Source organism: Pyrus communis, chromosome 3, assembly GCF_963583255.1.
Source record: "Pyrus communis chromosome 3, drPyrComm1.1, whole genome shotgun sequence".
NCBI classification, from domain to species: Eukaryota; Viridiplantae; Streptophyta; class Magnoliopsida; order Rosales; family Rosaceae; genus Pyrus; species Pyrus communis.
The window spans coordinates 29,062,253-29,080,520 of record NC_084805.1 but is presented as its reverse complement, the minus strand read 5'-3'; the positions used below and the strand labels follow the sequence as shown (position 1 = coordinate 29,080,520).

At 38.0% G+C, this 18,268-nt stretch overlaps 1 protein-coding gene and 1 pseudogene across 1 annotated transcript; both read left to right on the top strand.

Moving 5' to 3' along the window:
* Positions 1-151: 151 nt before the first annotated feature.
* Positions 152-3,133, top strand: LOC137727829 (cysteine-rich receptor-like protein kinase 10). Its single transcript, XM_068466666.1, has 7 exons — positions 152-1,037; positions 1,192-1,335; positions 1,448-1,569; positions 1,722-1,932; positions 2,015-2,252; positions 2,421-2,571; positions 2,654-3,133. Exons 1-7 carry the CDS (start codon positions 221-223, stop codon positions 2,981-2,983), a joined length of 2,013 nt encoding a protein of 670 aa, XP_068322767.1. The 5' UTR covers positions 152-220; the 3' UTR covers positions 2,984-3,133.
* Positions 3,134-4,645: 1,512 nt separating this feature from the next.
* LOC137727833 (cysteine-rich receptor-like protein kinase 10) lies at positions 4,646-12,039 on the top strand (annotated as a pseudogene).
* Positions 12,040-18,268: the final 6,229 nt, after the last annotated feature.

Sequence of the window (18,268 nt, the reverse complement as noted above, 5' to 3'; positions counted from 1 at the left end):
TTTCATCTCCGTAACATCACCCTCGTTTTTTTTACCAATAAACAACAAAACAATTGGTTAGTTGACAGAATAGTGCAACTTTTGAACAAGTTGCAAGCACTTATTAGAGACGTTAATGGCACTGAGACTAAAACCCGGTTGTATGAAAGGAACTCCTCTGGTCAACACACCCCTGCAGGTGCTCTTGTTAATACTCGGTACAAAAACCTATGATGTTACGATGAATCACCAAAAAATGAAAAGCATGACTACCCTTCTTTTGATTTTCTCCATTTTTACTCTGCCCATCTTTCTGACCAGAACGGAAGCAGAATATATCTACCACGTCTGCCCAAACACCACCACCTTCACCCCAAACTCCACCTTCCAGTCCAACCTCAACCGCCTCTTCTCCACCCTCTCCTCCAACGCCAACCGCTCTACCGGCTTCTACAACGCCTCCGTCCAAACCCCAAACAACGCCGTCTACGGTCTCTTCCTCTGCCGCGGTGATGTCGTGGGAACCGACGCTTGCGAAAACTGTGTCGCCACCGCAACCGCCGAGGCCCCACAACGCTGCCCCATAGAAAAACAGGTGGTGATCTGGTACGACGACTGCATGCTACGCTACTCCAACGAGTCATTCTTTTCCACCTCGGCCGAATCGCCTCGCGTGTCTCTGCACAACACGCAGAACATAACAACGGAACAGACTCGGTTCAACCAGGTGGTGGCGGCGAGTATGAACGAGGTGGCTACCGAGGCTGCCAACGACACAGACAAGTTCGCGACAAAACAAGCGAACTTCGCTGATCTGATTACGCTGTATACCCTCGGGCAGTGCACGCAGGACCTGTCCGCGGCTGCTTGTGACCGGTGCTTTAGGGATGCCATAGCGCGATTGCCGATTTGTTGTAGCGGAAAGCAAGGGGGACGAGTTCTGTTTCCGAGTTGTAACGTTAGGTATGAAATCTACCCCTTCTACGCCGAGAACGCCACAGCACCTGAGCCTGCACCAGGGGCTCCTCCTCCTCCTCCTCCTCCACCTCCGCCTAAAGGTAAAGTGAACAAACATTTTAAACTTTTTAGAAGCCCTAATTTCTGCTATTATCAGATTAGTTTACTGGGTAGTTTATTAGAACAGGGGAATATGGTCTTGTGCGGTGGCTGCTGATTTTACCAATTTCTCAATATGTTTTTTTTATTTTGCAGTAAAAAGCAAAACCCCAACTAGTAAAATTGTTGCCATTGCTGTCCCAATATCTGTATCTGTGCTACTTTTCGTTGTGGGTTACTGCTGCATAGCTAGGAGAGCAAGAAAGAAGTACAATCAAGCAGCAGCAGACCCACCAAGCGGTAAACAAATATATCCTTCTGCAATTCTCCTCTTGTTTATTCTTGTTGATTCTCCTTCCATTTATTCCTCGTCTATAAACATTGTGCTTCTATGGTTTGGTTGGTTGTGCAGGTGAAAATGACATTACTACTGTCGAGTCTTTGCAATTTCATTTTGCTACCATCCAAGCAGCTACGAGGAATTTCTCCGATGATCACAAGTTAGGCGAAGGTGGTTTCGGTCAAGTTTACAAGGTATGTTAATCAGTATATGACATGGGTGCTCCTTTAGGTCTACAAAGTTCCAACTATTATGCGTGCAAAATCTGAATAATTTTGGAGCCTCGTAAGTCGTCCGAGAATGCCATGAGTGGACATTCCATTGTTTGATCAAAGTTTTCTCGCAGGGTACACTTTCAAACGGTCAAGAAGTAGCTGTGAAGAGGCTATCAAGGAACTCTGGCCAAGGCACAGAAGAGTTCAAGAACGAGATGGTATTGGTAGCCAAGCTTCAACATCGAAATTTGGTTAGGCTATTGGGATTTTGCTTGGAAGGCGAAGAAAAGATTCTTGTTTATGAATATGTGCTCAACAAAAGCCTCGACTGTTACCTATTTGGTTTGTACACTCAAACATCTAATAGTCTTTCCCTATTGCAATAGCAGTTCGTCGATGATAACTTGATTTTGATGATTTGCAGACCCTGAGAAACAGGGGCAATTGGATTGGTCAAGACGTTACAAGATTATTTCAGGAATTGCTCGAGGAATCATGTACCTACATGAAGATTCCCGACTTAGAATTATACATCGTGATCTCAAAGCCAGCAATATATTGTTAGATGGGGAGATGCATCCAAAAATATCTGATTTTGGCATGGCCAGGATATTTGGGGTTGATCAAACTCAAGCAAGCACAAATAGAATTGTCGGAACATAGTAAGTTACCTATTTCATTCTTTTTTCACGACCACTTTTGTTTTGCAATTATCGAATTGAATCTGAAATGTTTTCCACTTTTGTTTTGCAATTATCGAATTGAATCTGAAATGTTTTCTCATTACATCTTTGTTATTATTTCTATACTGATGGTTATGCTCCTTGTAGTGGTTATATGTCTCCCGAGTATGCAATGCATGGACATTTTTCTATCAAGTCCGATTTGTATAGTTTCGGTGTTTTAGTTCTAGAAATCATCAGTGGCAAGAAGAACAGTTACTTCTTTCAGACTAATGCAGCTGAGGACCTCATGAGCCATGTAAGCTTCAAATGAAAGGTGTAGTGTTCTGTTCTCCTGCATTGACATATCATCATGAATTAAACTTTTGAATTTTATGCAGGCTTGGAAGTTATGGAGAGATGGGGCACCTTTGGAATTGTTGGATTCGTGTCTGAGGGACTCTTATTCGAGGACTGAAGTAATCAGATGCATCCACATCGGCTTACTTTGTGTTCAGGAAGATCCAGCTGACAGGCCGACAATGCAATCGGTAGTACTCATGCTCAATAGCTACTCTGTTACTTTGCCATTACCTCAACAACCGGCCTTTTTCCTCCAAAGTAGAGCAATGGGAAATATGTTAGAGGCAACGCTGGACTCCGCTCAATCTATCAGCAAGTCATCTCCGTCCGTTTATGAAGGATCTATCACTGAAGTATACCCTAGATAGTGTGAATAGATAAGTTGTTACTGTTACATATTGTAAAATCTTCTTATATATACAATCATCTCTAGACAATAACAAAATTTACCGACATAGTATCAGCCATTCTTAAAAAGGTGAACGTTCTGCAAGAGTCCACATACGAGTTTTAGGCGAAATTTCTATTTGTTGATATGATAATAAATCGCATAAAATTTTGCAAGTGCTCGGACTCTTCATATACGTTTATATTTATTTGTTAGAAAACATGAAACTTGAATTTCGTTTCCTATGATGATCAACCATTGTTAGGATAGAAAACATCAAAGATGTAAATGTAATCTGTATTTTGAATTTCTTCCATGTCTTGATTTTCCACATAACGTGATTGACACGGTTTAGCGAGTCCTTTAGTCTATAATAACCGAATTAAACATTTTGGTACTCACTATTGTAACAATCATTTTCAAGCATCTTCCTCATATTGCACGTACTACTTTTTTCATGTATTATTTACAACATATAGACGTACATAGAGCAAAAAACGAAGATTGTGTTCTTTTATGCAAATTCATAATTATTTTAGTACACTGTAAATTTATTATGTGACACAAAAATTTAAAGGGGTAGGTAATCAGAGAAGATTCAACTCAGATTAGGTAAACATAAAAGATTCAATCCAAACCCACAAAGGAGGAATATTTTCCAAGATTTTGAAGACTAAAGAAGTGTCAAAAGCATTAATTGAATGCGTTCAATAGCAGAAGTTGATTATAGCGGTTGGTCAAGATAATTTCAGCCCCCTTAGACCCAAGTTCAAGTTTAAGAGTAGTAGCCTTGTAAAAAGAAAGAAATAAAAAAAAAAAAAAAAAATCAAAGATGTAATTGTTGAATATTTGAGGAGGAAAAAAAGGCTAGAACTGTTTGGCTAAAATTTCCAATCGACTCAACTCTTAGGACAAAACTTGTTTGGCGGTTTAGACATTCTTGTCAATTCATGGCTACATTTCAATCATGGACATATCACTTTGAAAAACCAAAAGAAGAAGAAGAAGGCGACAACGAAGAAACCATCAAACACGGGTTAAAGGTTTATCAGCTAACCTAAACCTTTCTTATGGACACAAGGAACATACAAGGTGGGCTTAATCAAAAGATAAATTAGGGAAACTAAAATTTTAAATTAAAAAACGTGTCATCAATAAAACATAAGTACGTTAATTAACATAATTTAATTATCAACAATTATGTTATTTAGTTTTAAAAAATTAGCTTAAAAATTCGGTGTCCCTAAAATAACCTTTGTTTTTTTTTTTTACCAATTCACCACTAAACAATTGGTCAGTGGACAGAATAGTGCAACTTTTGAACAAGTTGCAAGCACTTATTAGGAGAAATTTTTTATTGTGACGGGAATATGAGTGATACATCACGTGTTTTTATGTAAGTGGTGGGAAATTTTATTTTTTAGGTTATTAACCTTTTAACACACAAATCTTACAATTTGTATAGTTACACATGATGTACCACATTGTGCGCCGATCACATTGAAAAATGTCTCACTTATTAGAGGTTGATGGCACTGATGCTAAAACCCGGTTGTATGAGTGGAACTCTTCTGGTCAATACCCAAAACTGAAAAGTCATGCTACCACCCCTGCATTGCTCTTGTTAATACTCAGTACAGAAACCAATGATGTTACGATGAATCACCAAAAAATGAAAAGCATGGGACTACCCTTCTTTTGATTTTCTCCATTTTTACTCTGCCCAGCTTTCTGACCAATACGGAAGCAGATTATCTCTACCACGTCTGTCCAAACACCACCACCTTCACCCTAAACTCCACCTTCAAGTCCAACGTCAACCGCCTCCTCTCCACCCTCTCCTCCAATGCCAACCGCTCCACCGGCTTCTACAACGCCACAGTCCAAACCCCAAACAACACCGTCTACGGCCTCTTCCTCTGCCGCGGCGACGTCGTGGGCACCAACGCTTGTGAAACCTGTGTCGCCACCGCAACCGCCGAGGCCCCACAACGCTACCCCGTAGAAAAAGAGGTGGTGATCTGGTACGACGACTGCATGCTACGCTACTCCTACGAGTCCTTCTTTTCCAGGGCGGACGACAAGCCTTACGTGTACATGTGGAACACGCAGAATGCAAGTAGTATAACGGACCAATACCGGTTCAACGAGGTACTGGCAGCTACGGTCACCGAGGTGGCCGCTCAGTCTTTCAATAACAGTCACAAGTTTGCGACGAAAGAAACGAGTGTTTCAGGTTTCATTACGCTGTACGGATTTGGGCAGTGCAAGCAGGACCCGTTATCTGGAGATTGCAATTGGTGTCTTCTGGAAGCTGCAAAACAAATTCCTAGAAGAAATGCTGGGGGACGAATTCTAAAACCCAGTTGCAATCTTAGGTTTGAAGTTGACCCCTTCTACTCCTCCGCCCCACCGCCGCCAGCCTCCATCAGAGAAGGTCCTAAAGGTATACACTAGCCCCCAAAAAGATATTAATTGTAATTCAATAACAATTCCAAATTATGGTGTCGTGAACTTTTAGTGCCGCCAGCAAATATTCCACCTCCGGTTCCAGCAGCAAAGAAGAGTAACACAAAAGTAATTATCATCACCGTGGTGGTCGTGGTTTTGGTTGCTTTTGTTAGAATTCTCAGCGGCATATGCGTTTCTTCGAGAGTCAAGAAGGGTACAACTTGAAATTGAAGGTAACTGCAACGCTTATTGTCACACTATCTCATCTCATGTTAGAACTTTTGCCAATTTAATTTCCTGAAAAACAGTAAGATTAGTTTATCATTAAATAGTTTTCGTTTGATTTATTCAATTCAATGAGTGTGCATGGTTATCATTTGCTCGCTACGTTTTTCTGGTCCCTTCATGTAATATTTTGAAACTTATTGTCTTAGCTAAGGATGATACAAAGACTGTTGATTCCTTGCAATTCGACTTGGGAACTATTGAAACCGCCACAAACAAATTTTCTGATAATAACAAGTTAGGTGAAGGCAGATTTGGTGTAGTTTTCAAGCTATGAAAATTGAAAATGCGAACATATATCTACCCTTATTTTGTCTTTGAAATTATTGATTCTTAATATACAGTGCTCGATTCTTAGAATCTCGGGTTCAACTTGTACTATTCTAAACATATATAAGATGCATGCCAACGAAATTGATTGGATAAAATGCCTCATGTGTCAGGGAACACTTGCTAATGAACAATAAATTGCAGTGAAGAGGTTGGCAAAAAGCTCTAGACAAGGCGTCCAAGAATTTAAGAACGAGGTTGCATTGGTAGCCAAACTTCAACATAGAAATCTTGTTAGGCTTCTGGGATTTTGTTTGGAAGGAGAGGAAACCCTACTTGTTTATGAATATGTGCCAAACAAAAGTCTTGATTATTTTCTTTTTGGTAAGAGTACATCATTCTGAAAAAAAATTAGTAATTTCAAACTTCGATACAATATTATTGTTATATATTTAATGAAGTGAAGTGAGTATATTGAATTCAGAATACGTGAACAACTGGATTGGTCAAGCCGTTGCATGATAATAGGAGGAATCACTTGAGGAATTTATATCTTCATGAAGATTTAAGGCATAGAGTTATACATCGTGATCTAAAAGTGAGTAATATCCTGTTAGATGACAATATGAATCTAAAAATATTAGATTTTGGTATGGCAAGAATGTTTGGAATCGATGATCAACCTGAAGTAAACACTAAAAGAATTGTCGGCACCTAGTAAGTTTCAACTTATACATATATATACTTTCCTCTATTTTAAAGTGAAATCATGTTCCTGGATTTCACTATTGTAATTTACGTATTATGTATTAGCAGGACTTTATATTATTTTCGGGAATATTTTTTAATTTTATGAATTTAGATCTTACTTAAAACTATTTAGGAAGTTTGAATTTTGGTCATCGATCGTTAAAAAATTCATAGACCTAACGAAGTCATACTAAGTATAATATTATAGTACTCATTGCTAGGAACTCATGGGCGCAAACGAAACGAGATTTGGATGTAGAACGAAGTTTTTACAGGACTTTAAAGTCAAGGGCATTTTTTGGTAAAATCCCTCCATTTCTAGATAAATCTATCGGTTATTTGGGTTCACTGGGGTCCACGCCCCTCTTTTGTTCCAGGTTCTTTCTCAGCTCGGGGGAAGGGGGCTTCTCTCTCTTTCGCAGGAACTCTCTGGAACTCTCACAAGGAGGGAAGGGAATCGAAAATATCAGAGCATGATCAAAGCAATGGGAATCCAGGGAGCTGTATGGGGTTGCATAATGGTGATTCTTCAACCTCAAGCTGCTGGAATGGGGCCATTGGGTGGCCTAACCTTGCCATTTATACCCGGGTTCAAGTTTTTATTAAACATATTAAATATATGATTATGCTTTTAATCTACTTTTCTTAATCATAAATTTGGTAATTATGATGAAAAGTGGAGCTGAATTATGACTCTAATAGGTTATTTGATAAGCTAAAAGCACCTTCCAAAAGACTATGTTTTCTGATGTTATAGAGGGTTTGAGAAAAATATCAAGGAGCCATCATACCAATAGCATTCTGATATGTAATGGTATCCATTTTCTCTCATTTTTGTGTGTTCTTTTTGTTGTACCTGATAATATAGCCTTTAATATTATTGATTTTGCGAATGTTTCCGCTAAAGAGACTATACTGTGTAAGTGGGCATGTAATGGGAGAAATAAAGACAGAAATATATTCGATTGCACTCAACATTTACATGGGAGGCTATTTTATTAAGGGATGCATGACTTTCGTATAACTGGTACTCTCATAACATTATGGTTGTATTTTTACAAAATCATACCATGTGCTAGTTGTAATAATTGTGCTAAGATTCTGTTGCCTTCTTTGATCTGGTGTGCATGTTCTGTGATGGTGTGACATGTATGCAAGGTTTATGTATGCATGTATGTTTTTTTATTTTTTTTTTAGATTGGTTCTGTTGGATTTAGACATTTTTGTTGGTAGTGGCCTTGTTGCTTATGGATACAAATGTTGTAAGTAGATATGGTAATTGTTATACGTATTGAATATCTATTTAAGGTCTCATTGGTTTAACATTATTAGAACTTTTGCAAATGTCTGAAGTTGAACGAATACTTATATATGCATATAAAATCTGAAAGGGATGGAATTGTTTACTTATATAGTAACCATGTACATTTATCTATGTATGTATATCCCAATGAACTTACTTGTATCTCTAGAAATATGTACGTACCAACCGCCAAAGCTTGTATATTCAGGTACATCTATATTTGTAAACAGCATCTTCACTTATTGTCTAAAGTGTTTTCATTCAAAGGTTTCATTTATTTTGATCATACTATTTCAAGTTAATCAAAATAATACTTGATCTGATGGTGTGAATTAGTAGTCCCAAGTAATCTAATTAAGACTAGAGGTCGACAATGATGCATTTAGTAATTGCGTACACTTCTACTTGGTATATCTGCGAAAGGGGACCATACGTTTTTCAAGGATGATCATGCTTGGTATATTCATGATGGGTGATCACTGCCTACGTTATTAGACTATACCTATGATTCTGCTTGGTTTATCCGTAATGGGAGACTATACGCATTATAGGGGTGATCATGCTTGGTATATCCGCTATGGGAGGACTATATGTACTTCAGGGGTGAATATGCTTGGTATATCCGCAATAGGTGATCACTACATGCACAATTAGACTATGCTTATGGTTTTGCCTGGTATGTCTGCAATGGGGACCATATGTATTTTAGGGGTGATCATGCTTGGTATATGTGAAACCCCACCCCCAAATTGTTGTGTAATTTTACATTTCCCCAAAAAGGTTTATGTAACTTTTTATTTTAGTCCCCTAAACCTCTACCCAATCCAGAACTGTTTTGTTAGATTCTCTTCTCTTTAGCTGCCACATGGTAGCCCCTAAACTCAGCATCATCTTTCTCTGTCAGCACCTACTCTCTTCCTTCTCTTAGATCTCACTCATCTCTCTCTCGTACTTTCCCTCCCTAATCGAACCTATGCACCCATCTACACACACATAAGGGCACACTGACGACGGAGCAGCGCCACCACTACCCTCGTGGACTCTCTCTCACTCTCCTTAGCCCCTATGGAACTCGACAAGGTCTCGAACTAGAATCCGGCGAGCTTAGTGGTTGTCGAACAAAGATCCCGCCATCCTTGGCCATTCCATGGTGAATCACAGGTATTAATCTCTTCTTCTCTTCCTAGCATTCGTTTTGGTACCTAGATCGGCAACTAGGGTAACGTGTTGGTGTCGACCGAAGCTTGGAAGGCTCCGGCAAGTAACGGGCTCCTAAGCCCAACCCTTCGAACCATGCTCTTTTGGGCCTTACCAGCTAGGGCCTTTGGCTCGTTAACCCTAAACCTAACCCATTTATTTAATTGGTTTTTATTTTATTTATTTCCTAAAACCCTTATTTTGGACCGGGCTTACAAGCCCAAGGTCCATTAGAACCCCAAAGCCAAAATAGGCCTTTGAGCCGTGTGAAACGGGCCTTTAGCCCAATGAACCTTAAGGCCCAATTGCTTGGAACCAAGGCCTCTGGGCCTTAGAACCCGGCTCGATTGTGAAGCCCAAACCCTTAGGCCCTTTTGACCCAATACCCTTTGACCTAGCCCAGTTGACCGAATTGGCTTAACTGACCCAGTCAACGCTGACCGTTGACTTTGACTTTGATCGGTCAACGTTGATTTTTTCGGGTTTTCGTCCAGAACCCCTCCTAGGCTAATTTCGATGTCTTGGACTCGTTTATGACGTTCGTTTTCCAAACAACCGTTTGAATAGAGTTTTATTAATTGTACCCATTATGTACTTAGGTGCAATTAATAGCGGCAATTTCATCATTCCAATTTCGTACGGCTCTACGATGACGGAGTATCTGTGAGTGGACCCCTTTTAAAATGCATGTTTTCATAGTAGAAATGCATATATGAAAAGCATGATTTAATGATTACGTTTTATGAGATATTATGCTTACTTAGAATATTTTGGAATACCATGTTTTCTATTGAACCCATGTTCTTGTAAGGTATCTGATGGATGACGATATACTATTTAGAACATGTTTTCACACACTTCTTTATAGTATAGATGATGAATGACTTTATACTATGAAGATGTTTTTGAGATATATGTACCTATGTTTGGAAAGATTATGTTCAATGTTTTTGTGCGTATCTAGTGGTCACTATTCCGCCAGGGGCGATGATCTGGTGCTAGCATGTGGGCTGGGAGAAATAATCCTTAGCTTCGGGTCGAAGGACATAGAGCTGGCCAGGGGCTTGGAGAAATAATCTCTGGCTTTTGGTCTAGAGACATGGACCTGGTAATAGGCTAGGAGATATTATTATTTGATACCACTATTTAGCACACTATATACGAGATATGCTTTCTGAGATGTTTTATGGCATGCTAGGATTTTCGGAAAACCTACCACTTATTATGCTATTAGTTTTCATAAAACTTTGGGAGTTAGTAATTTGATAACTATTTTAGTATTATATATATATATATATATATATATATATTAACTTAGTCCACTCATATTTGTTTTGCACCCCCTCAGGACTTAGAATTTAAGGCGTACAAGCTCGGCGTCAAGGTATTTCTGCATCGGCATCTTCGAGTCCTCTAGGTGTAGGATCCATTCTTTTATTCATTCAATTTTATATTATTTCTTTTAGTGTTGTAGTTAGTTGTATGCTCTGTACACATTCCTCATTTGCATATTAATTATATTTAAATTTCTTTTATCTTATTCACATTTTAGATCTCATGTTTTCAATAAATGACTTTCGTCACCCCCGGGTGTCGGCCAGCACGTACCTTCCCTGGTGTTCGGGGAACATCGGGAACGGGGCGTGTCTGTATATCTGTGATGGGTGATCACTACCTATCTAGGGTTATAAGGATTAGATGTACCTGGTACATTCCGATAGGCGACCATATTTTAGTTGAATTCCATTCAGTGGTCCGAAATCCCTGCTCTTGCTCATTTCCATAAAGTTAGTCCAAAACGCTAGAATAGAGTGAATGAGAATTGCTCACAGTAGACATTGTGTTTATAAATTAGTTTACCATGTTATTACTTGGAATCCAGGTAGCAAAATTATATAGAGTTCATTTATTAAATTTCGTGAAATAATTTGTGATTTTGTTGATTGAGTAACGTAGTTAAATGTTAACATCGTGCACTTAGGGAACGTATGCAGTCTAACTCAAAGGTTAGATGCAACCATGAAATAAAAGAAAGTTACTGCATGGTTGAATCATTGATTGTGTTTTGGTCTTGTCTCGAAGGTGAGACATGATAGATAAACAGGGGTGTGGTGACGTCACGTGTCAATCGTGGACGTATGTCGGGATCGGGGCATGACAAGTTAATTTATCTTACATATTCCAATTCCTATCTTTTTTTACAATTCAGTGGTTACATGGCTCCAGAGTATGCAATGGAGGGATTGTATTCAATAAAATTTGATGTATACAGCTTCGGAGTACTTTTGCTTGAGATCACAATGGGGAGAAAGAACTTTTTGGGTTTTCATCCGACAAATGGTGCACCGACTCTTATAGGCTATGTACGTAAAGTCTTTACTTGAGTTAGCTTATACAAAAATATCTCAAACAAATTAATGTAGGTATATAGAAAATTATAATCAACATATCACTACATTCTTAATTAGCATGAAATTGTAATTGCAGGCTTGGAAATTACGGAATGCAGGGAAAGTGTTGGGGTTGATGGATCCGTTGTTGAAAGGCTCATGCAGTCCAAATGAATTCCTGAGATACGTTCATGTCGGATTATTGTGTGTTCAAGAAGATGCAAACAGGCCGATCATGTCATCAGTTGTTCTTATGTTGAAAAGTGAAACCATTTGTCTTTCTAAACCTTCTTTACAGGGAGGTGTATTGATCATCATGATCAAGTAGCAGTAAGTGCTCACAATTGCTCGGTCAATGGCTTGACGATTTCTAGTGTTGTGGCCCGTTGAGCAAGAGATATATCATTGGAATCCACTAACTGTATATGGAATGGGTAAACCCAATCTCAAATTACTGTAAAGCACTTATTTTACATAAATATATATTCACACGTTTTCACAGCACTCCTCACATAATATTCTGGTTAAATGCAAGTTTCTCGCTGGAATTAGAGCTTTCAGTGAAAAAAAAAAAATTTACATGTAATTTTCATTATTTTGCAATTGTAGTACATCGTATATTTAGACATTAATTTTAATTCTCTCAGTTTAATTAAATAAATTAAATAGTACAATTTACAAACATCTTTTTTTCTTGTACCTTTTTCAGCTTCTTGTACATACCTGTTTCAAGTTTGACTTTTTTGAATTTTAACACGCATTTAGTTAATAACGAAAAAAACTTAAGCTCACCCTTTGAGAATTTTCTCAAGCTAATTAAAACAGTTTAACATATACGCTGTCAAGTTTCTTTATTTCAAATCTTTAGTAAGGGAAGAAAGATAAATTATATTTATCCAAGATCAACAGAACAAGTCTCATCAGCAACAAATCGACATATTTTATGTAAGAGAATTGTTATTAACACTCCAAAAATCTCATTCTACACTCCAAACTTTCTATATTAGGAAAGAAAAATACACTTGTAAGGAGTGTAGAATGAATTTTTTGGAGTGCCAATAACACTTTCCTTTATGTAATTATATTATGGGTAAATATCAGTTTACTACCCTTAAGTTCGTGGTTTTTGGCATTTGGTACATGAAATTTTTTTCGTCCCAGTATCATACCTAAAGTGGTAATTTTGGGATAGTCTCATACATTCATTAGTCTGGCTGTTAAGTCTTCCGTTAACTGATGATGTGACGCCTATGTGGATAATGACTAGGCGCCACGTGTCATTAAAGGTCCACGTGGAAATTAAATATTAAAAAAAAAAAAAAAAAAAAAAAAAAACCACCTTCGTCTTCCCCCGAATCCCACTCACCCCATCTCAGCAAACCCTCCCACCCTAGTCGTCACCCAATACCCCCAGTATTTATGTGTCTCTCGGCTCGTGACCAGCAACGATTTGCATCCTCTGCAACTCCTGGATCTACCTCTAAATCTTCACCTGCGACATCACGTGTTCTCCGCCGCGGCTATCCCTAGGAAATCGGGGTTTGTCAGCGAGGCTGTGACTGGGGCCGTCGAAGAGAATGCATCGAGAGACTCGATTTGAACCGAAGCTGTGACCGGAGCTGTCGGAGAGGATCCATCAACGTCTTTAGGGGTGTTGCAGAGGGAGGAGAGCTTGGAGATGAAAGTAGAGAGCTTGATATTGCGATCGACGACAAGGATTTTGGTGTCATCGCCAACGTAGGTGAGCTGGTGGTCATGGGGGCAGGGCTGGATTTTGCCACCGTAGCTACACATGAACTTGACTTTATAGGTGGAGGTTGCGAAGTGGGGTTGGTCGGGAGTGTCGCAGTCGATTTCGCGAGAGCAAGCGAAGGAGTCACAGGAGTCCCGGTAGGAGTGGTGCGAGAGAAAGAGTGTTGAGGGGTGGGTGATGGGGGTGAGAAGGTGGGATTCGGGGAAAACGAAGGTGTTTTTTTTTATTTTAAATAATTTATTTTTGAAATTTTAATTTCCACATGGACTCTTTAATGACACGTGGTCCTCAGTCATTGTCCACACAAGCGCCACGTCATTAGTTAATGAGAGACTTAACAGCCAAACTAACGGAAGTATGAGACTATCTCAATATTAATACTTTAGGTATGACTATGGGATGAAAAAACTTCATGTACTAAATGTTGAAAATCAAGAAACTTAATGATAGTAAACTGATATTTACCCTTATATTATTATTGAAAAGTCATGTTTAATAATATATTATATGTTAGGCTTTTGGTACTTACGTCTCCATCCTATCGTATGTTGTAATAATTTTATTCATAGTTCTTTTGAAATTTTACACAATTTCTTCGCCAGTTCGTCCCCTTTGTTTACGTTTCTTCAACGAATTTGACTGAGTCTGTGCTAATACTTACAAAAAGCTCAAGCATCATTGTCTAATTCAGGAAAAAATAAAGTTTTGTATTGCTTCGAGTTTGACATATCTAGTGAGATACAGATACTTGTCACACGGAAAATTAAAGTTGTTTGACTTTAGACTGTTCGACAAAGACTATCTGCCGTGACTTTTCAAATTGCAAAGTTTCAGTTATTTTTTCCAACGTTACAATTTTTATTTTTCACCTATATGAATTTGGCTAATAATATGTATGTTTTTTCTAATGTTCGTGATTATTTTAAAATACAAACATGCAATCACGGAATTCAGACGGGATCATTGGTTGCTTATGATCCTAACATTGGTAAAATCTTTATGTATATTTGATTGTGTATTTGTATTGACCTCTATAAATAGTTACGACAAACTAAATCATAACTTTCTCCTTCTAATTTTGTTTTCTTTTATCATCCATTTCTTTCTTTTCTCTCTTCTTGTATGCGACTTTATTGTGCAAACCAAGTGCTCGATGAAATGCCTTAATTGACAAACCTTGACAGTCCTCAGCATTACTCGATAATTTCCTACTGCTGCCCTCGACTGGTCATAGTAGTTGTTGACATACGTTCGCATAAGCTTTTGGCAAATGTCCGTAGAAATTGACAAGTACCCACTAGGTACTCGACGAAATGGTCCACCGAAGTTTTTTTTTTTTTTTTTTTTTTTTTTTTTGAAATTAAGACTTTTATTTGAACATTCTTGCGCGGCCACTGCAAAAACGTATATAATACGAACATCTTGAAATGACTTATCACGTGATGGGGATATGAGGGAGAACAACCTAACAGTGTAGCGGTACCATTAAGTGGGGCTACTTCTCTCAATTGGCCAAATTTAACACTCAATGGGTCATGATGACAAGAGAAAAGTAATACGAAAAATGTCATTGTAACAATTTTTCAAATCAATAATACATTGTTTTATATTTAAGTTTTTAACTTTTTCACATGATGATGAATGAGAAATTACTTTAATAAATCCTGTTGCATGAGAGTTCACGAAATGTATGAAATGAGTGTTATACTTTTAGTTATTGAATATGTCTTACTTCTGAAGTTTAAGGAACTTCGAAGTTGTAACATCCTTGTGGTTAAAAATCAATAATTTTTTTCAGGACTTTTTGTTCCCTGATGCTATAACTAAATAATCCTCAGAAAAATCCACACCAAGCTGGAATTTCCCATACATAACTGGCGAGTCTGGCGCCACATTCTACCACTCCCGTCCCCATTGCATTTTACTTTGCTTCAAACTCTACTATTTTTTATTTTTATCTCTCCCCTTGTTTGCTTTTACAATGAATTTGATGATAAAGAAAATGACCCACTGAGATAGCTTCAACACCAACTCACATTTAATATGAAACAACAAATGAAAAAAGTCGGTGATGTTAAAGAGATTCAAATTTTAAATTAATTTTTTTAAACTAAATGATGTGATTGTTAATGGTTAAATTATGTTAATTAATGTGTTTATTTCTTATTAGTAACATATTTTTTAGTTTATAAACTTGATCTCACTAATATTGTCCTTTGAACCCACCTGAATTGCCAACTTTTATAGGTAATGTTAGAGAAATTAAATTTATAAACTAAATAATATATCATCAATAAGAATGAGTACGTTAATGTTTAAATAATAATTCAACCATCATCTTTTTAATACGTAAAATTTTGGTTGTACGAGAGAAACTCTTCTGGCAAACACTCGAGTCAAGACTGGAGTCCAAAAATCTCATTCTACACTCCAAACTTTCTATATTAAGAAAGAAAAATACACTTGTAAGGAGTGTAGAATGAATTTTTTGGAGTGCCAATAACACTTTCCTTTATGTAATTATATTATGGGTAAATATCAGTTTACTACCCTTAAGTTCGTGGTTTTTAGCATTTGGTACATGAAATTTTTTTCGTCTCAGTGTCATACCTAAAGTGGTAATTTTGGGATAGTCTCATACATTCGTTAGTCTGGCTGTTAAGTCTCCCGTTAACTGATGATGTGACGTCTATGTGGATAATGACTAAACGCCACGTGTCAGTCCACGTGAAAATTAAATATTAAAAAAAAAAAAAAAAAAAAAAACCACCTTCGTCTTCCCCGAATCCCACTCACCCCATCTCACCAAACCCTCCCACCCTAGTCGTCACCCAATACCCCCAGTATTTATGTGCCTCTCGGCTCGTGACCAGCAACGATTTGCATCCTCTGCAACTCCTGGATCTACCTCTAAATCTTCACCTGCGACATCACGTGTTCTCCGCCGCGGCGATCCCTAGGAAATCGGGGTTTGTCAGCGAGGCTGTGACTGGGGCCGTCGAAGAGAATGCATCGAGAGACCCGATTTGAACCGAAGCTGTGACCGGAGCTGTCGGAGAGGATCCATCAACGTCTTTAGGGGTGTTGCAGAGGGAGGAGAGCTTGGAGATGAAAGTAGAGAGCTTGATATTGCGATCGACGACAAGGATTTTGGTGTCATCGCCAACGTAGGTGAGCTGGTGGTCATGGGGGCAGGGCTGGATTTTGCCACCGTAGCTACACATGAACTTGACTTTATAGGTGGAGGTTGCGAAGTGGGGTTGGTCGGGAGTGTCGCAGTCGATTTCGCGAGAGCAAGGGAAGGAGTCACGGGAGTCCCGGTAGGAGTGGTGCGAGAGAAAGAGTGTTGAGGGGTGGGAGAAGGGGTGGGTGATGGGGGTGAGAAGGTGGGATTCGGGGAAAACGAAGGTGTTTTTTTTTATTTTAAATAATTTATTTTTGAAATTTTAATTTCCACATGGACCCTTTAATGACACGTGGCCCTCAGTCATTGTCCACACATGCGCCATGTCATCAGTTAATGAGAGACTTAACAGCCAAACTAACGGAAGTATGAGACTATCTCAATATTAACACTTTAGGTATGACTATGGGATGAAAAAACTTCATGTACTAAATATTAAAAACCAAGAAACTTAAGGATAGTAAACTGATATTTATCTTATATTATTATTGAAAAGTCATGTTTAATAATATATTATATGTTAGGCTTTTGGTACTTACGTCTCCATCCTATCGTATGTTGTAATAATTTTATTCATAGTTCTTTTGAAATTTTACACAATTTCTTCGTCAGTTCGTCCCCTTTGTTTACGTTTCTTCAACGAATTTGACTGAGTCTGTGCTAATACTTACAAAAAGCTCAAGCATCATTGTCTAATTCAAGAGAAAATAAAGTTTTGTATTGCTTCGAGTGTGACATATCTAGTGAGATACTTGTCACACGGCAAATTAAAGTTGTTTGACTTTAGACTGTTCGACAAAGACTATCTGCCGTGACTTTTCAAATTGCAAAGTTTCAGTTATTTTTTCCAACGTTTCAATTTTTATTTTTCACCGATATGAATTTGGCTAATAATATGTATGTTTTTTCTAATGTTCGTGATTATTTTAAAATACAAACATGCAATCACGGAATTCAGACGGGATCATTGGTTGCTTATGATCCTAGCATTGGTAAAATCTTTATGTATATTTGATTGTGTATTTGTATTGACCTCTATAAATAGTTACGACAAACTAAATCATAACTTTGTCCTTCTAATTTTGTTTTCTTTTATCATCCATGTCTTTCTTTTCTCTCTTCTTGTATGCGACTCTATTGTGCAAACCAAGTGCTCGATGAAATGCCTTAATTGACAAACATTGACAGTCCTCAACATTACTCGATAATTTCCTACTGCTGCCCTCGACTGGTCATAGTAGTTGTTGACATACGTTCACATAAGCTTTTGGCAAATGTCCGTAGGAATTGACAAGTACCCACTAGGTACTCGACGAAATGGTCCACCGAAGTTTTTTTTTTTTTTTTTTTGAAATTAAGACTTTTATTTGAACATTCTTGCGCGGCCACTGCAAAAACGTATATAATACGAACATCTTGAAATGACTTATCACGTGATGGGGATATGAGGGAGAACAACCTAACAGTGTAGCGGTACCATTAAGTGGGGCTACTTCTCTCAATTGGCCAAATTTAACACTCAATGGGTCATGATGACAAGAGAAAAGTACTACGAAAAATGTCATTGTAACAATTTTTCAAATCAATAATACAATGTTTTATATTTAAGTTTTTAACTTTTTCACATGATGATGAATGAGAAATTACTTTAATAAATCCTGTTGCATGAGAGTTCACGAAAT

Excerpts from the sequence above, each read along its gene's own strand:
- LOC137727829 (XM_068466666.1), top strand. The coding sequence starts at position 221 with ATGAATCACCAAAAAATGAAAAGCATGACTACCCTTCTTTTGATTTTC. Across the intron at positions 1,336-1,447 it reads AGCAGCAGACCCACCAAGCG|GTGAAAATGACATTACTACT; the intron begins GTAAACAAATAT and ends TTGGTTGTGCAG. Across the intron at positions 2,253-2,420 it reads AATAGAATTGTCGGAACATA|TGGTTATATGTCTCCCGAGT; the intron begins GTAAGTTACCTA and ends TGCTCCTTGTAG.